The sequence below is a fragment of the Gekko japonicus genome, unplaced genomic scaffold (genome assembly GCF_001447785.1).
Source record: "Gekko japonicus isolate JY-2015 unplaced genomic scaffold, Gekko_japonicus_V1.1 scaffold279, whole genome shotgun sequence".
Taxonomy (NCBI): Eukaryota; Metazoa; Chordata; class Lepidosauria; order Squamata; family Gekkonidae; genus Gekko; species Gekko japonicus.
In genome coordinates this window covers 1,286,148-1,307,407 of record NW_015162485.1, presented here as the reverse complement: position 1 = coordinate 1,307,407, position 21,260 = coordinate 1,286,148, and the positions used below count along the sequence as shown (strand labels likewise).

At 39.0% G+C, this 21,260-nt stretch overlaps 1 protein-coding gene across 1 annotated transcript in view; it reads right to left on the bottom strand.

Annotated features, from left to right (window-relative positions):
- Window positions 1–21,260, bottom strand: part of SPATA17 (spermatogenesis associated 17) — a gene marked incomplete at its 3' end in the record, with an annotated part of 121,462 nt that overhangs the window by 45,521 nt on the left and 54,681 nt on the right. Inside the window, 1 exon segment of the mRNA XM_015405926.1 lies at window positions 9,072–9,195. Within this exon segment, the coding sequence (XP_015261412.1) occupies window positions 9,072–9,195 (124 nt within the window).

The window sequence follows — 21,260 nt, the reverse complement described above, 5'->3', positions numbered from 1 at the left end:
CCAAGTGCCCCCGGAGCGCGGATTTAGCGATCCGCACTCACGGGGGCAACTTGGCTATTAGATATATAGATAAACTCTGTTTAGGATTGCACTGAGATGGCAGAACTCTGGGGTGGATGTTGTAAAGGAATTCCAAGCAGACCTTCCCCAGCTATTATAATGCACTATTTTTTCATATTTTCTCAGTTTCCTAATCATGGATGCCATTTAGAGCTTTAAATAACTTCAACAGCTTTTAAACTAGCTGGTATCTGGCAGACCATCTTGAGTACCCTGTAGATAACTTCTGCCAATAGCTTTGCAGCTGCATCATTTTGGATATACACAGGTTTCTGCACTATGTTCAAGAGTAGCTCCACAGAGAGTACCTTGTGAGAAACAAGTCCAGATGTTACCACGTTATGCATAACTGTGGCTAATGGTGTCATCCTAAGCAGGTCTACTCAGAATCCTACTCAGGTCTATTCAGCAGAGCTTACTCTCACAAAAGCATTTTCAGGATTCTACTGTATCCAAGAGAATTCCAGGTGTACCAGGTGAAATAAGCAGAAAGTTTTCCTAGACATGGGTGCAAACTAGGCACTGGATCCAGACACACTGCTGTATTGTAAACCTGAGCCTAATGGTGGAGTACAATCCAATCTAGAACACCTAAATCATTTGTGTGACAACAGGTTATTGCACTGCTAGAACTGGATTATTTTGCTCCCCGAAAAGGATCGTTTACAAAATTGTAATCTGTTTTAATTTGTAAAAATAGAAATATGCTAAGAATAAAGAACAAATCCTTAAAAAAACATAAAGGGATAAAACATGAAGGAGAGGTGTGAATGAAATATTTGCTAGAAATGGAATTGCTGAATCAACACTGACCAGTGCACTTCATCATAATTATCAGGACATACTACTGCCAGGGGATTTATAAAAATCCCACTCAGCAAATAATTGCCCTGCTGTTAGGAGATAGTAAGAGTGTTAACACACTGTCATAGTCCAGCGTTTAGTAAGATATTCAACATTCAATTACTCTTGCTGAGAACTGAAAAGGAACATGATAGTTTTTCAGCTACTGCTGTTATGTTTCCACAAAAATTCCAGTGAATATTCCTGTTAATCCCTAGATGGAAGGGGAGGGTCTTATTGCTTTTATCCCTTCAAGAGCTAAAAGAATTACTAGGAAACCTAAATATTTCATGTATAGCAAATGTCTTCTGGAAACAGGGTCATAGTGGTTTATAAAGAACATTTTCCCTCAAACTATGATAGTATATTACTAAATAAATTAATAAAAGAAGCAATCAATGTATTTAAGGTGAATTTTTATGCTAAAAACTGTCATTTGTTTACCCCTTGTATGTTTGGCTGTAAATGCAATACAGTAATGTATAATTCAGTAAGGTATTATGTTTGTGTCAGAAGTCATAATCATTTCTTTTAATGAATAGCACAACTATCTATGTATCCTAGAATAGTATAATCGTAAAACAAAAAAAGTTTATAGCAATAATAGATCAGCCTCAAAGAAAATTGTTTAGCTCATTATAAAATTTAAAAAATAATATTTACAAGGAAGAAAAAGGATTCTCTGTTCTCCTAGAGTTTGTCTGCTGAAGTAAAATGTCTACTAAAGTAAAATTCTGAATGAGATCATATGCTGCAGTTTCATTTCATATATTGGATTGCAGCCCTTACCTGTGAGTTACATTGAATTCCCAAATTCATTCAATTGAAAGTCAGCCCCAATAATATCACTGAAACAGAGATCTAAGTAATTTTGTGTTGAACTCTAGTGTGTAACCAGTATCAAATTCAATTTGTTTGTCTCATCTAGAATGGAGTGTACACAGGGAAATTGTTTGATTTTTAATATCCAATAAGGGCTAAACCAGATTAGACACTAAGGATCCAGGATAGCTCTCCTGCTGATTTCCTAAATAGCACTCATGGAGGGCAATTTGGATTGGAACCACAAAACTGGGTGTTATTTGCTACATATCTTCCCTACTGAAGCAAACAGAGCTCTTAAAGGACTAAATGACTATAGGGGGGAAAAGCTCAGTGAAAGGGTTCAAAAGAGGGCTCTCATGCAGCACAACTCTAATCCAAATAGTACACATATCACTGGCTGCTATTTAGATAACTCTAAAGAGATTGGGAAATCTAATCATGGATTTTAATCCTCTTAATTTAAACATTTATATTTTGTGGCCATCAATCAATCATACATCTTGAAGTATTTCATCTAGTTGGGCCCAGGATGTGCTCCAGTTCATATAAAATATTATGATAAATAATAGCAAAATATAACCTATAACTGATCATCATGTATCTTGTTTACCCTATGATAAAATTTATTGTAGCCCTGCTATAACTACTTTCCCTGTGACCTTTTCTCTTACATTATGTATTTATTCTTCCATACCTAAATCAATCTTTGACCCACCAACTATGCCTCCTGGATGGTTTCAGAAACTATCAACTTTTTGGTAATTTATTATGCTGTAATGTTTTCATGGATTTTAGTTCATTTCAGTTATAAATATTTGCCCTTTGCATGAACATCACATTATTTCTACATTAAGTAGTTAGATATGGTGACTTCATAACGACACTCATTTTTAGCATTTGTTCAGTATTATTACTCACTGCTATTTAGTAATTGTGATTTAGCAGTTGATTGATCTTTGATTATACTTCCTAGTTTGGTGTAGTGGTTAAGGGCATGGACTCTAATCTGGGAGACTTCTTCACTTGCACCTGCTGGATGACCTTGGGCAAGCCATAGTTCTGACACAGCTGTTCTTGAAAAAGAGCCGTTTCTGTCAGAGCTCTCTCAGCCCCACCTACCTCACAGGGTGTTTGTTGTGGGGAAGGGAAGGGAATGGAGCTTGTAAGCTGCTCTGAGACCCCCTTGGGTAGTGAAGGGCGGGGTATAAATCCAATCTCTTCGTCTTCTTCTTCTTTTATGTATATGTCCTTTAAACTTTCTTAGATTTTTTTTTAGAATATTCATTTGATTTATCTGAGACCTGGCTTATAACATCACAATCTAACAAGGGAGATCTATGAACACACAAAAAGGTGTATGACCCACTAAAACTAATGGATGTATGGGTTGAATACCTATGGGAATGATTATTCCCAGAAGACCCTACTTGCACACCATATGCATAAGCAATGCTGGATCAGGCCTTACAGGTAGAAATCTCCTATATGCTGAGAAGGAAGCTTTAATTTCTGGTCCCTGTGGATTGACTAAAAAAATCTGTGTTTAGATTTTGCTTTTCTTTTGTACAAGAAAACCACGAATCTTTGTTTTGGTTTCCTATTAACATTAATTTTTTTCTTTTTCATTAGGTTTTCATCAACTGTGCATAAATGGCATGTAAAGGGCATAAAATGGCCAAGAATAGCATAAAAGAAACGAATGAATTGAGAAAGCCAGTAACAAAAATTGGAAGAGTGGAAAGGCTCACAACAACACATGAAAACAAAACATAATGAAAAAAGAGCACATTTGTACATATCTACTGTTAAGGTTTATAGTTGTCTTAGAAATTGCCAAGCTTTCAGCTTTTGCTTCATACCATAAAATTGCACCACCAAGTTACATTTCAACTTTCAAGGGCAATGACATTTTCACTGAGTTGTCTAAAAAGCAGAAAACCAGTATGAGACCATCTTCAGATTCTGTAATATTGCAGCAGTCAATGTAGCTACAATGGACTGAGTAACTCTTCCTGAATCAGTAATATAAGCCTGAGGCATTACATGCCAGGCTGAAATCGGAATAAACATATGTAAATTAATAATGCTGCAAATATCATAGCTTTACAACCCAAATCACCAGAGACTACTCTTATGCAAGCAGGGCAAGTTGCAGGTGAAGCCATTTGCCATGATGACATGTCAATTAGCTTTTTCAGTTTCTAACAACAGTACCATACTAATTTCAACGCTATCCCTTGTTATTTTAAGCATATCGGTAAAAAGAAACAGGCAGGTAGAGACATATGCAAAATTATTTTAAAGGAACAAAAAGATATTCAAGATTGTGGGATAGCTCAGATATGCTACCAAATCTTGTTTGTTACTCTGTGAAAGAGTTCTGTGCTGGACTGCTCACTCTTCCTCTTGTATAACTGGAGTCAATGGAACTTTTTAGTTCAAGAGATCATATGCTGCTACATCTGAATCAGCAAACTGTATTTGGACTTTCTCTTCAAAACAGGATTGCATCTTATGGAAAACAACTATAAAAAGCTTATAGAAGAATTTAAAAGAGATCTTTTGAAACTGAAGGATATTCAACTGTCATTCATGAACAGAACAGCTACAAGAAAAATGAATATACTGCCACGTTTTTTATTTCTAGCCCAACACTTTGCCAATTTTGAAGAAAAAGCAAATATTTACAGAGATGGATAAAATTATTAGACAGTTTAGTTGGTATCCTAAAAAGGCAAGAATTAAATGGAAACCACTACAAGATAAAAAAGAACGAGGCGACTTGCTTTATCTAATTGGGATTTGTATTACCAAGCAGCGGCAGCAGTGTGGATTAAAGATTGGATAATGCTAGAAGATACAAGAACATTAAGATTGGAAGGCCATGATCTTAGTATGGGCTGGCATGCTTATTTGTGGTATAATAAAGAAAAAATCCATTCTAATTTTCATCAGCAGATTATGAGAAGTGCATTGATAAAATGTTGGCAAAATTTAAAGGACAATTATTATTCGAAAACACCTAGATGGGTTTCCCCATTGGAGGCATTTATTAAACCCACTTTACTAACTGAAAGCAAAAAAGAGACCTATGATAAGTTATGAGATAAAAATTGTAAACTAAAATGCCTAGAAAAGCTACAAACATCAAACATTCACCTGACTTGGTGGGAAAATACGCATTAAAGTCAATATATACTAAAGACAAAAACCTAGGCTTCTATACATCAAATAACGAACTAGATAAAATTTGGCTCTCAACCAGCGATAAATTGATTGAAAAGATATACAGATTCCTGTTGGAGAACTATATGCAGGATGAGGTTGTGAACCTTTCTATGGTAAAGTGGATGCAAGATATGGGGTATAATATAGATATTGATGAATGGGCAAAAATATGGAAATTAATGAGATTCCTTAAAGCAACATCATTTAAAGAAAATATATATATAATGTTTTATAGGTGGTATTGGACTCCAGACAAGATTGCTAAATGTACAGGTACAATTTCTAAAAACGTTTGGAAGTGTAAAAATAACATAGGAACCTTTTTTCATATGTGGTGAAAATGTGAAAAATAAAAAAATGTTGGAGAATGGTGAAAAAGATAATACTAGAAATCTTAAATGTTAATCTCAGTCTATTACCAGAAATATACTTATTAAACGTTATACCAGATTGTTATGAGCCAGAAGATAGATATTTGTTATGAGCCAGAAGATAGATATTTGTTAACCTGTATCTTAACTTCATCAAGAATATTACTTGCTCGTTATTGGGAAAATGATAGTTTACCTTCTAGAAAATAGTTTTGAAACTGCTGGAAAATGCAGAAATTGATAAATTGACAATGTTAATACAGGGAAAAGATGATGCTGTGTTTCAAAAAAGATGGTCAAGAGTGTACACATGGTGGGAAAATAATTCGATGTAAAAAGACTCCGAAAGTATAAGGAGATTCTTAAATGTATACTATGGAAAACTTATAAAGTATTAAAAAAAGACAAGCAAGATTGCATATCAGATCCATAATGTGGTCTGGAGGGAAAGAACAAACTATAGGAACTCTGTGAATGAGTTCTTTGCTGGACTGCTCACCCTATAGTTTACTGGTTCAGGTGTCATAGCAAACTTTGTTTGCAGTAAAGTGTACACTGCGAAGGGAATGGAAAGCAGAGAGAACCACAGGCAGAATGTCTGTTCACACAGCATCAGACCATATGTAGACATTACATCTGAACCATTGCTATGTCACAGACTTTATGTGGAAGTACTGACAAGTGACCTACATAGCCAATTTGATGAATAAAATGACACAGAATAGGTGAAATTATAGCTTTTTTGGAGAAAGCAGTTGGCAGTTGGAAGGTGGTTCAAAATCTTGCAAAATATCTGACCTTTTTCAGTTTGGTAGGATTTTAAAAAAATGGACAGACATTATTTTAAATCACCCTTAAGACTGTTACAGCCATCAAACTAAGCACAGAAATGAGGAGACAGCACTTTTATACCCATGCAAAGTTCAACAGAAGGTTGCTTTTCTGCACAGAGTTTAAGCAACAACTCAATTTAACTTGCTTCTAGAACTTCCTTTTTTGTCCTTCCTGCCCAAGTTTACCATTTTCCCAGTGGAGCCGGGAGATCTCCACTGACTTTGCCACTAGGTTACAGCATGATGTCACTCCTGGAAAAACACAGAAGTGACATCACAATACTCAATAAACTGCCAGAAATTCTATGATTTTTCCTGTGATCTCTAGAGAAGCACATCATCACATCTAGGTTTCCCACAGAACTGATGTCATGCCATCGCCTAATAGTGCCCTCCATGTCCATCCCCCACCCCCCGGACTCCTGCCAGATGCTTGCTGGCAACTCCATGCCAGCCCACTGTAAATTCAGGAGAAAGTTAATGTGGATAATCCAAAACATTCTAAAATAATGGCCTGGATAAAGGAATGGTGATGTTACAAATATCACAATGATTACACTAAAGATTTTATGAAAAATCTATAAAATAGATTCTGTTAATAGTGAAGAGTTTGATCCCTGTATTTAATATGAAAACTCCCAAATTTGTCTGTTTTTCTGTTTATGATGTATCGTTAAAGAGGTAAAATTATTACAAACTAAAACCAATGCTTTGTGTAGACATTACAATACTTAGAAAAAATAATATGTAGCAGCAGTCGATATGGATTATTTTTATCTCTCTGAGAAACAGATTAACAGTGCAATCCTCAACATAGTTACACCCTTCTAAACTCATTGACTTCAATGGACTTTTAAGGGTGTAACTCTGATTAGGAATTCACTGCTAGCAAAATTGACTGAAAAATAGCCTTTTAACAAGTTCAGGCTCAATAGAAACAACATGACCCATGATTCATAGATATCACACTACGTAGATGTATTTCTTTTGACCATCCACAGTTAAGACGTTTTTCATAAGGCAACCAGTAGGTGGAGCAGACAACATAATTTATGACTGTAAAATAGGCATGGATTCTTCGGCAAGTTTCATTATAATTACAGGGATCACAAAGAAGGAATTTTCTTCAAACAAAAGAAGCTCAAATGAGTTAGGTGTTACTTGACTAGTTATTGAAACCACTGATAAACGAAGAACGTTGATTAAAAGCTCAATATTTCATAAGGATAAAGTTTTAGAGCTTGTCATTTATTTCTCCAGGCATCATTTTCCAGGAACCTGACTTTTAATCAAAATACAGTTCCATTTCTATTTTTAACTTCTTTCCAGTGTTAAGTTTATACCAGCATTAGGCACAGTGAGAAGGTAACATATATAGATGCACTGAATGTACGTAGTTTAATCTACACACAAAAAAGCTAAAATAATGTGTATTACATTTTCATTAACTCATTACATCTTAGATTACAGCCAGTGAACATGTCTGCAATCTGTAATGGCATCTGTGCAGTATTGGAACTTATGACTTGAAGTGTCAGTTCTTAAATTGCCAAGTGAGGCAGCTTCACTGAGTACCTTATACTTAGCACTGGATATGGTTTTTTTTACATATATGTGTATTGCCAAAGCTATAACCTATCTAGTATATGTTGTGGCATGTTTCTATATTTGTAGATAGTCATTGCAACCAAGAGGATGAAGTATGTTTAATTTTAATTTAACCTCAAACTATTCTGTCCTGCCTGAGGCCAGTTTTGTATGCTCTTTAACATATTTTGAGGTAACTATAGTTATTAATTACAGTTTTAAAACAACATGAAGTCTTTTTCCCAGAGAGAATATCTTCAACATACTTTTTCTAGAACTAGATGAATAATTCATTCTCAATAATATTCATTTACTAATTAGTCCTTCCCTCTGTTTCTTCACAAACAAACCCTGATTTTACTAAATTTACAATTAAAATAACTAATTTTCACTAATCATTTCACTTTTCCATAATTAATCGCCATGCGGCTTATGTAAACAATCTCTAATATTGCTTATTCATGACTGACAAAGAAAAGGGCTAATTTTTTTGGTTTCATAGTCCCATGGTACTGTCTTTGATCCTTGATTGGTGGAATAGTACTTAAACAGAAAGTGAGCACAAGACTAAAAAAAAAAAAGTCTAATCATTAATAACAAATGCTCTTTTATGACTGAAATAATTTTGCTTGCATTTCTGATATGGATATTCATATAACCAGACACTCATTTCAAGCAAACAAAGCATTATTTGCTCTGATGATCAGAAGTAGGGATTAAAAGGTGGAACACCTGTCATACTGAACATCTCTTCAGAATTCAAACAAATATTCTCGGAAGAATAAATAACCTAGTCAGAAATTATTCACAAGTGTGTAAGAATGCAGTCAAAGTAAATTTGCTTACTCAGGAAGATTACTGGAAAGTTTTAACAGATAACACACACTCACAATCTATTTTAAAATGTAGCATGGAATTCCAATTCCAGTCCAAGCATTAGCTCAATTAAAATGGAAAAAATGAAACCCCTCCTTGGCTTAATAACTTGTTAGTTCCTGACAAGTGAGACAACACAACAATAAACCAGTCAAAATGAGTTTTTAAAGTGAGGTTATGCCCTTCGTGTTGTGTTATCACAGTGGCAGATCAAACTGCTGACTTGGTCTCTTTCTGCCAGCCGTGCTGATGCTGCCTCTATGAAGCTGCTGTCACGCAGCAGTCATGGTACCTGCTCTCGCCTATAGAAATGCACTAAATTGAACTCGAAGTAGTGTCTTTGAGATATCTTTTCAACAAGTCATGTCCCATTCAGCCTGCTAGTTTATCTCTGTCAAGCTAGGGGCCCCAGTGGTTTGCATGAGCTGTCAGGAACAGGTACACCAACCTGCTGAGTGCTAAGGAGGTAATGCATCTTTCGGGCTTGGTAATCCTTTTTCTTTTCTTCTCTTTCGAGTGCTTGTTTCTCCTCTTCTCTCTCCTTCATCTCTGCAAACTCTTCCAGTCCTCTCCTGCATCAAAACAGTTTAGCTGCTTACAGGGCCAACATAAGAAAAGATGCTGATATTCTTTAAAACTGTGTTGCCTGACTTTCCTAGGAAATTATATGCTGGCACTGTCCACTGTTTTATAATAAACAACAACAGGCTCTATTTAGTATGTTTAGAAATACAAGGCTATTGCAATAACATTTGTTGAAACATAAGCATTAGCCACATTCTAGCATTCTAGTGCTACAATAAACCCATCTTTCTGTACAATTCAACAATCCTTCCATACAATTCCGCAGCACGTAGATTATAGAAATACAGATATCTTTGTGTCTCAATTATAAAATAGGTTAGCTTTCAAATCTGATAGAAATCAGTGATTCTGATTTCATGAACTCAGAAATAAGCATGGAGCCCACAAGGACTTGCAAAGGGCACCTCATTTCCCCCTGTGGTGGTGAGTCACTTGGTGGTTGCTTCCAGGCCTGGCCCCAATGAGTCTTCTCCTCTAGGGAATGAAGGGAGTAGGAGTGTACTGGGAAGTCAACATGATCCTGGAAAAGGCCCTGCCCCCTCCTGCTGCCTTTTATTGACGGAAATTAAAGTTTGAAAGCTGCCAATATTGTTGCACTCACCTACCAATCTCCACAATAACTATGAAGACATATTTCTTAAAGGTACAGGCACTACTGTTTTTTAAAACCATTTTTTTTTACTAGATTTCAGATTTTTCTGCAAACTCGGATCTTTTCTTGGGTTTGTAGAGGATCTGTCTTGTCTGTTCCTGGCTCCAATATCTGGATTTAAGTATCCACACATGGCTCCACATTGAGAATTAGATATATAGATGTTTCAATTTTTGATCAGGACTTAAAGTAGATGCAAATAAACATCTAGTGCTGGTAAATAATAAAATTTAGAAGCCAATATTTCAGGGTATATGTAATATATAAAAGTGATAATTTATTGGGTTGGACCAATGGTATCTTGAGTTCAAATGTGTCTACTGAGAGAAACTAGAAAGTTGAGGAAGTTGCATGCAAGGAGGTATTCATTTTCTACTGTTGGACAAGCCTCTGTCTGAGTTGACGAAGATTTACTGAGAAAGATTTACTGAACGAATTAGGAGTTGCTTCTGCAGTGAATGACACACAGTTGCATATGTAATGAAATTAGGGTCATAGTTCAGTGGTAAATCTCAGGTAGCAGGATTTGGAGGGTAGGATGAGTTAAAATGTATCCCAGAGATTTTGGAGAGCCACTGCCAGTCAGTGTAGATGGTACTAGACTACATGGATCAATAATCTGATTCAATATAAATAATGCTCAGATGGGCAGGATAAGATAGGATGCCATCCCAATTCATTTCAGGCAAATCTAAAATTATCTCCTTTTATTATACAGTAATGGGTTACATCAATATTGCAAAAAATCAGTAAGAAAATGTTTCATTGCTTTTTGCTTCAATGGGCTTGGAGCATCAGCTCTTAGATTAAGCTTTCTCTCCAAGGGTCTGTCGCTTCAGTGCTTTTCTCTCCCAGCACAACAGCAGTTTCATGGCAATGTTTGAGTGACATAGCCCAGAATTTGTTCCATCTAGCCTTGCCTGGACTGTTGTGGAGCTGGAAGAGGCAGATACTGCAGAAGAAGGCACTTGGAAAGATAACTTCATCCTCCAAGGCTAAAGACCAGCAGAACATTTAATAGGCTATGCTGGTTTGGGGGCTTCCATTCAACATCTCTTTGTACACATAAAGTGATGAGTGCTGACTGTGACAATACACCTACAGGACCTACAGTGACTTAAAACAGCTGTTAATATGTTGATCACATCAGTAGAAGACTACAACTTGGCATTCAATATTATGAGTAATCACCTTTCCAATGCAAAACTCAGAACAAGATCAATGCTCCAGTCGCACACACTAAATAATCCACTTTCAATCCACTTTCAGTGCACTCTCCAACTGGATTTTGCCAGTTCACACAGTAAAATCCAGGTGGAAAGTGCACTGAAAGTGGATTGAAAGTAGATTATTTAGTGTGTGTGACCACAGCCCAAGTCTGATATTTCACCCCAAACTTTTACACCAGAAGATTCTAGCCTTGTTCACACATTACATCTTTGTGTAAGGAACAGCCAATGTGCATTCCATTTAGAAATGAAACTAAGGACCAGTACTGAATATAACATAGTGCCATACATTCACACATAGAGATTGTTCCTATACTACAAAGAGTTCTCAAAGATTTTTTTTTTAAACCTTTGGGATTTTCCTGTCACTTAAATGTTTATCTATGATTTTTCCTGTTAAATATTAATTGTATCAACATTATTGAAATCTTAATTTAAAACATTTCATAGATTGTGATTATACAGTATTAGTGATAACAATGTATTACAGTTTTCCTTCACGCGCCCCATACACACAGAATAGAAGTTAGCTTGATTAACATTTGTTGTTATTGGTATTAAGAAACAGCTAATTTAAATTAACCTTGTATGTGAAAGACATAAATTTTGTTCGGTGATGTATGCAGATTTAATAAATGTTAATTAGGTAAGTTCTGACCTTTTTCAGGGTCTCTTACATAAAATATGGCATTAAAAGTAATTCAGTTCCTGTAGGGTAAATATTTATACTACCTCAACATACTCCATATCAATTAACTGTTAGAGGGTATACTTCACATCCCATCGAAGTTAGTAACAAAACTCTCATTGATTTTAACTGGTTAAATATCATATTTATTATTTATTTATCATTCAATTTATATCCCACCCTCCCCTAATGCTCAGGGCGGCTAACAATTGGGGCAAAAGCCATAATTAAAACAATTAAAACAAGATAAAAACATAACAATAGTACAACAAAGTGCTGGTGCTCTGATGTTCCCAGTCCCAAGATGGGTTCCGGTAGGGTGGATCCGGACCAACAATGTTAAGTTCCAAAGTGGCAGATAGCCAGCCTTCTTCCCAGGGCCTGCTTGCACCCTGATGGTATCTCTGCCAATTTTCGGCAACGGTGCATTGATGGAACAGTAGTGGCAGCGGCTCCTACTCGAAAGCCTGGCGGAAGATCTCCATCTTGCAGGCCCTGCGGAACTGCAAAAGATCCCGCAGGGCCCGGATCTCCTCCGGGAGCTCATTCCACAAGGTAGGAGCTGCCACCAAAAAGGCCCTGGCCCTAGTCTCGGCGAATTTGACGTCCCTGAGGCCTGGGGTAGTCAAAAGATGTTGGCCCCCCGACCCTAGTGCCCTTGGGGGAACATATGGGGAAAGGCGGTCACTTAGGTATGCCAGACCCTGACCATAAAGGGCTTTAAAGGTAAGAACCAGGACTTTGAAGCAGATCCGGTACGCTATTGGCAGCCAGTGCAGCACCTTCAGCACAGGCCGGATGTGGTCCTGCCTAGGGAGACCCGTCTACAGCCTGGCTGCTGCATTCTGCACTAGCTGCAGCTTCTGGATTTGCGACAAAGGCAGCCCCAAGTAGAGAGCATTACAGTAGTCCAGCCTCGAGGTAACCGTCGCATGGATCACTGTAGCCAGGTCATCACGGTCAAGGAAGGGAACCAACTGCCATGCCAGCTGAAGATGATAAAAGGCTGACTTGGCAGTGGCTGCTACCTGGGCCTCCATCGTTAAAGAGAAGTCCAGGAGCATTCCCAAACGCTGACACCAAAGGGGCCCCATCGAAGGTCGGGAGAGGGAGTCCCAACCCTGAACCGGCCCAACCTAGGCCCAGGACCTCCGTCTTCACCGGGTTTAGTTTCAGCCGACTCAGTCTGAGCCAACTGGCCACGGCTTGCAACGCCCATTGGAGGTCATCTGGGTCGGAGTTCGACCGGCCACCCAGCATCAGATAGAGCTGGGTGTCATCCGCATATTGATGACACCCAAGCCCGTACCTCCGGGCAATCTGGGCAAGGGGGTGCATGTAGATGTTAAACAACATCAGGGACAGCATTGCCCCCTGAGGCACCCCACAATCAAGAGGGTGCCTCCGGGACCGCTGCTACCAACTGCCATGCCAGCCGAAGATGATAAAAGGCCGACTTGGCAGTGTCTGCTACCTGGGCTTCCATCGTTAAAGAGAAGTCCAGGAGCACTCCCAAACTCCTAACCCCTGACGCTGACACCAAAGGGGCCCCATCGAAGGTCGGGAGAGGGAGTCCCAACCCTGAACCGGCCCAACCTAGGCCCAGGACCTCCGTCTTCACCGGGTTTAGTTTCAGCCGACTCAGTCTGAGCCAACTGGCCACGGCTTGCAACGCCCATTGGAGGTCATCTGGGTCGGAGTTCGACCGGCCACCCAGCATCAGATAGAGCTGGGTGTCATCCGCATATTGATGACACCCAAGCCCGTACCTCCGGGCAATCTGGACAAGGGGGCACATGTAGATGTTAAACAACATCAGGGACAGCATTGCCCCCTGAGGCACCCCACAATCAAGAGGGTGCCTCCGGGACCGCTGCTTCCCTATTGCCACCCTTTGTCCCTGACGTTGGAGAAAAGAGGCAAACCATTGGAGGGCCAGCCCCTGAATCCCCGCGTCGGCGAGGCAGTGGGCCAGCAACTGGTGGTCGACCGTATCAAATGCAGCCGACAGATCGAGCAACAACAGTGCCGCCACACCACCTCAATCCAGATGCCTTCGGAGGACATCAGTCAGGGCGACCAATGTTGTCTCCGTCCCATGACCCGGGCGAAAGCTGGACTGGAAGGGGTCTAAGACTGAAGCATCCTCCAGAAACCTCTGTAGCTGTATTGCCACCGCCCTCTCGATAAGTTTGCCCAAATAGGGCAAATTGGACACCGGCCGATATATAATTCAAATATACCAATGCATTATTGAAAAGCACTTCCCAGAATGCACTCTGGGTATCTCTGAATACACTCATTTGGCTGCCTAACTGGTGCCATCTTGCACAAATCTCCGTAGGTTGCTCCAACCCAGCTGAGCAACTTTTAAGAGTACAATCAGCTGCCATGGAAAGGGCGGTCCAGAAAATACTCTTGTACTTATGGAATACCATACTCAGCCCTTTGGATCCCAGCCAGTGGTTTTGATTCACTCTGATCAGAAGGTGTTAATTGAAACCTTAGATATCACTCCATCCCAGTAGGCTCCTATCCACCATGATACCTGTTTTGCAACAAGCACTGTTTAATCTAATTAGCTCTGTACAGGATTGCATTTTAAGACTATAATATCTCCAGGTCTCCATTTCAAGATAGCTGTAAATTTTTAAGGCTTTTCTGTTGTGCCTTGAATTGGTTATTTTTGGGAAAGAGCAGGTAGAGAAAGAGGTACTTTTCTCCCTTTCTCACAATACAAAAACCGTGGGCACTCCATGAAATTGCTGAGTGGTCGGGTTAGAACGGATAAAAGGAAGTACTTCTTCACCCAAAGAGTGATTAACACTTGGAATTCACTGGCACAGGAAGTGGTGGCGGCTACAAGCATGGGCGGATTCAAAAGGGAATTAGATAAGCATATGGAGCAGAGGTCCATCAGTGGCTATTAGCCACAAGGTATAGATAGGGACTCTGGGGCAAGTGATGCTCTGTCTTCTTGGTGCTTGGGGGGTAGGGTTGCCAAGTTCTTTGAACTCACCGGTGGGGGACCGTCTGCTGGCTCCGGGAGTTGCTGTGGGACCTGTGTGCACACGCTTTGCGCGCGCCGGCTCCACATCACAGGAAGTGACGCAGGACGTAGAGCACGTTGGGGGCGTGGCCCCGATCGGCAGAGGGAAAACCATAGAGTTTTCTTTCCGATCGGGGCCACGCCCCCAACGTACTCTACGTGGTTGCATCTCCTCCGGTGACGCACCCATGCTGCGCTTCGGGGGACAGGGTTCCCCCCGGGGCCCGATTCCGTGGCAGCGGAAATCGGGCCTCCAAAGCGTGGGTTTACCCACCCCCCGCCCACACTTGGCAGCCCTATTGGGGGGATCAACAGTGGAAGGGCTTCTAATGTCCTGGCCCAACTGGTGGACCTCCTGATGGCACTGGTATTTCTGGCCACTGTGTGATACAGAGTGTTGGACTGGATGGGCCTTTGGCCTGATCCAACATTGGCATCTCTTATGTTCTTAACCCACTCTTTATTTTGTATTTATTTATTTACAAAATTTATACCCCACCTTTCTTTTCTCGTCAGGGCCACCAAGGTAGCTAACAGATTAAAAATATACACAAAAACATACCTTAAACTATTAAAACCAAACAAACCCCCATCATTTTTATATTTACTTTGAACATTCACCTTGATGGAGAGCTCTGGGCAACTTGAAAGCTTTCTCACTACCAATTGGATGGGTCCTATACAACACCTATGGAAGTTACTGGCAGAAACTGATATTTCCCATCTTATTCTTCCCTCAATGGTTGGGGAACTTGCATGGGTGAAAAGCCAGACAGCAAGGGCAGCTGCATAGAGGAGTAGGAAGTAAACAAAACTGTGCTACTTTACTACTTTCAACAGCAAAGCCAATTATGTTAATACAAACATTGCTGAATAGGGTGGGAAGTTCCTGGAGATTTTTTTGGGGGGAATCTAATATATCATATGGAGTTCTTATGCTGTGAGATCTTCAGGCCCCCACCTGAAGATTGGCAACCTTATTGCTGGAGGAACAGGCATGGGAGATGATTTATCTTTGCTACCTGTGCTGCATGGCTTTTCATCGACAAAGTTGTCCAACCTCCTGTATATTTCAGTGCTCAGAGATGACATTGAAGGAAGGCAGAACTAGCACTGCATAGGATTCAACACAATGTATTTAATATTAATACAAAGATATTGCACTGCTGCTGTAGTACACAGTGGCAAATCAGAAATCCCCATGAAGAAGCTACCTGTGTTCATGCACTCCCAAAGTGATGGTGTCACATGTAACTATAAGTTACAGCTAATGAAGAATAGTCCCACATGATAGTTTTTTACCTGAACTACTATTTTATGTGGTATGAGGTTTTCATGTGGAGGAAAACATAACCAACATGTGATCTCCCCACTTAAAGTATGAAATGATAGAGGCGATAATCAGATAATACCATTGGCATTTCTGTTCACCAGTTTTAGCTCTAAGGCCTGATGCAAACATATCTTGTCAATCTCATTGCACATTATTTAAATGAAATGACTCCCAAACTAGGTGGAGTGATTTTAACCATGGCACTGCCATTTATTTATACAAGAATGCTACTTCATACAAGACTTACTACAACAACTGCAAAGAAGAAGATGCTGTAAAGTTGCCACTATGCTTGAGAGGAGACCAATGGCAGGGTCTCAATTAATTACTCTCAGCCTTCTACAATTAAGGATACATCAATCTCCAGTTTTGACATATTTATTTCCTTCACTGTTTTACCCCAGAATTGAACCCAAATAAATGGTTACTATATAAACTATTGGTTTAGCACAGGAAAAGGAGTACAACAAGGATGTATATTGTCACCTTGCTTATTTAATATATATGCACAGTACATCATGTGAAATGCTGGCCTGGATGAATCACAAGGGGGAATTAAGATTGCTGGGAAAAAGATCAACAACCTCAGATATGCAGACGATACCACTCTAATGGCAGAAAGTGAAGAGGACCTAAAGAGCCTCTTGCTCAGGGTCAAAGAGGAGAGCACAAAAGTGGGCTTGAAGCTCAACATCAAAAAAACTAAGATCATGGCAGCCGGCCCCATCACGCCTTGGCAAATAGAAGGAGAAGTCGTGGAAGTAGTGACAGATTTCACGTTCCTGGGATCCCAGATCACCGCAGACTATGACAGCAGCCATGAAATTAAAAGACGCCTGTTCCTTGGAAAGCAATGGCGAACCAAAACAGCATGATAAAAAGTAGAGACATCACCCTGCCAACGAAAGTCCGCATGGTCAAAGCAATGGTATTCCCAGTAGTCATGTATGTCTGCGAGAATTGGACTATAAGGAAGGCCAAGCGCCGAAGAATAGATGCTTTTGAACTATGGTGCTGGAGAAGACTCTTGAGAGTCCCTTGGACTGCAAGAAGATCAAATCAGTCAATCCTAAAAGAAATCAACCCTGACTGTTCCCTGGAAGGCCAGATAATGAAACTGAAGCTCAAATACTTTGGCCACCAAATGAGAAGGGAGCACTCACTGGAGAAGACCCTGATGCTGGGAAAGATTGAAGGTCAAATAAGACGGGGACGGCAAAGGATGAGATGGTTAGACAGTGTCATAGATGCAACGAACTTGAAATTGAGCAAACTTCAGAGGACGGCGGAAGACAGGAAGGTCTGGTGGGATTTGGTCCATGGGGTCGTGAAGAGTCGGACTCGACTGTGCGACTGAACAACAACAAATATAAACTAAGCTTATTATGCCTGTTTGATCCTTGTATCTGTTAAACATCTTCATTATGCTATATGATTACATATACGTATGGACTGGTAATTTCCAATTTTGTTTCTGTCTCTGTGTTGACTCTACTACTAGACTGTCTTGACTGGCTAATAAACCCCCACCCCACCCTCTCTTTTTCTATATGTAATGGTTGAGGAAATTCTGTTTCACTGTATCTGAGGAAGTGTGCTTACACATGAAAGCTCATACCTTGAATAAAACTTTGTTCGTCTTAAAGGTGCCACTGGACTCAAACTTTGTTCTACAACAAGTGTGGTTTGATTTCAGATGTTGGCATGGGCAGATCCAGAGTGTCCTCTCAGAGCTACCCACAGGCTTACAACTGAGGCAAGAAATTAATTACATGTGAGAAAGTATCAAAGTTGTTTATACAACTCCTACTAATTTAACAGATATGGAATCAAGATTTTTTTGTGCATGAGTTACTGATGCTACCCGTGGAAATAGTTTCTGTGAATGAGATAAACACATGAGTAACTCTAAGGCCACTTTACTTACAAAAGATTTCAAACAGCCAAGTCTCATTGAAAAATATGAGAATCATGGATTCTATTGCATGTTGGAGCCATTCAGACACAACCATGAGAACCACTGCGAAAGTGACTACTGGTTATCTCAGTCCATTTGCAGCCCATCACAATGCTAGAAATGTTCAGTATTATAGTAGAACACAGCTTGTTTAGAAAATGTAATGTGGCAAGTTGTAACATAGATACACAAAACTCTGTTCCAAAATTTGTATACTATGCTTTTTAAAATTCCTTACAAAATAATAATCCATGGCATGTAGTAAAGTGTTAAAATGTTAAGTAAATCACACAAGTTTTCTTTCAAATGTACGAGGCAAAAGTAGAACAAAAAGGAAATAAATTAAAGTTAGGAGAAGATGTATTGTTCTGTTTCGATTCCTAGAAAAAAAATTGTTGCCGTTTACTGTTAAAGGCTTCTAATACAATATTTCATACAAGGTTACTTATGAAACATACTGACGTTTAAAAATCACCATGCTATGCTTTTGCAGCAGTGTAATTTTTTCCAACATAAGATTAAATTGCAAAATAAATGAATTACTTAGAGTGGCATGGCCCCCATTTTGCCACACTTCTCTTGAAAATTGCTTATTAATATGAAAAAAGAAGTTGGAAAATAACCTGTTTTGCTTTATGCATAGTGTTTGGAGGCCTCCAAGCCTGTAGACTTGGACTTGCTGAGCATTTTAGATTGTGTTGGCAAGCGGGTACACTGACCTTTGTGACCTGCATTTCAAGGCTATTATTAATAGCTAAGTAACCTGGTAAAGCCAAACAAATTTGTTTCCATTGAAAGGATCTCTATCTGTGTCTGAGAATTTGTGCAGTACCACACAAACCTCATTAACTGTGTCCACTTTTGACAAAGAACTAGGAGTTGGGAGAGAATGGTGACCTTTCTTTGTCCTTAAGGTGCAGATCTCAGAGCCTTGAAATGTGAGTAAATAAGCATTTTTACAGCGGACTATTAAACATAAATAAACATACATTGTCAGGATTCTTTTAAGCAATTACATCACTGGTGCACACATAACAGGTAATTAATTATTCTCGCAGATTCATCTGGACAGTCTCAGTATCATGGAAAGTAGCTAAAAATGCTTATGTTTACAACTTCATTTTCTTCTGCTTTTCCCCTACAATAATAACAGTGTAGACTGTCCAAAAATGAACAAGTACAGATCATCACTGAATAACAATACAAATAAATATTTGCATTTAATTAGAGATTTAATTATAATTATATCTGAAATAAATTTCCTTCCTCTGCTAGGGCTGACTACAATTATTTAGAATGGATGCTTCAGTACCATAATTTGGGGAAATTAAATGCTATTTAGGTCATTTGTTGAAATGGGGTATATTGCAACCTATAATTTTACTATAAACTATTATTTAAACACAATCATTGTGTATCCACCAACTCTTATCATTCTTCATTAATATCATATGCTAGTCCAGAAACCTCTTCTCCTTCCATTGATTTCCAAAGTTTTAAAACCCAATTTCTAATAGCTTATATTTGTTTCTTGCGTTATATAATTTCAGGTACATCTTAAGCAAAACTTTGTAATACTTTAATGCTAGATTGACAGACACAGAAAAAGACAAGAAAGTGTATTCTGTTGAACCGATAAGATGTCTACAGCTATCTTATATAACTTTTGACTTAGTTTAGGAAGGACAATCAACTAGATTTAATGAATGACAATTACTACTATAATTTGTAAGTGGAAAAGCATCATACTGTAGAAGGACAATCTTTAAGAACAGTGAGAGACAAGAAAAGATTGGCTGATCTCCTTCCACAAGAGTTTTAAGCATTGAACCATATTCCAATTAAAGAAAGGATGAGTTTCAAAACAGAACTGTAGCCAGCCTTTCACACAAGGTGGGGCTGTAACACTTCCAGGTAGTGCCAAATCCTCCCCAGCCAATTTGCAGGGAAGGTAAGTGGTGGCATCATGATTCAGTCCCTGAATTTCTTGGCTGGAAGGATTCAGTCAGGATCAACCATTGTTTGGAATCCTGGTTTGTAGGAAAACAGCAAGCCATTATTTGTTAGTTTGGGATGTGATGGCAAACTACGGTTTTCCATGAAAGAGAAAGTGAACCATTAGTTCACCACTTGCAAGGTGGGGAGGCATGGATTGCACAACAGAAACAAGTTTCTCCAAGGCTTGTTCATATAGTAGTAAAACTATGGTTTGTCACTGGCTGCAGTCACACACCCTAAATAATCCACTTTCAATGCCCTTTCCAACTGGATTTTTACTGTGTGAACTGGCAAAACCCAATTCGAAAGTGCATTGAAAGTGGATTATTTAGTGTGTGTGACCACAGGCATTATCTCCGAATGAAGGTTCAGTGTTTCACTGGGTTACTTTCAATGTGTTCTGTCACATGTAGGAAACTTTATTACTTCTCTTCCAGACTTTTCTGCACAAGGAACCATTCTTCTGCACGAAGAATAATTATAATTAGCAAATTATACATATTTCCTGCTCACTTCAGAATTAAGTGGACTTCAAACATAGCATTTTGTCCCACTCCAGAACACAAGAGAAGCCATGTTGGATCAGGCCAATGGTTCAGAACCTATAAAGGTTAGTCAAGAATAGAAGAGGGCCAACTCTTAAAACACAAATTAAAATAACGAATAAGGGCCCATTCATACCTCATATATACAAATATAAAAACATACAAAGGCTGATGAAATAGACCTAACGCGTTTTGGCCTTTACAGGCCTTCCTCAGAGGTCTAATACAAATAGAACATGTTGGCTGATATGTAAAAATATATACAATCATACAATCATACATATACAGAATATGAAATAGAGACCAGAAAACAATTGTTCCAAAGTTTAACCACTGGGCAAAGAAGAGAAATAGAAAAATACAAATGAAACCTCCAATGCAATCACATGTCCAGTAGTACTTCTCTCTGGTCAACTTATATATTCCCCTGAGCTTGTACAGCCAAATGTTCCCAATGAAATGTTTCTTAAGTTAAAAGCAGTGTTGATTTAAAAAGTGCTGGACCTATATAGTAAGGTCTATTTCATCAGCCTTTGTATGTTTTTATATTTGAACTTTTGAGGTATGAATGGGCCCTTATTCGTTATTTTAATTTGTGTTT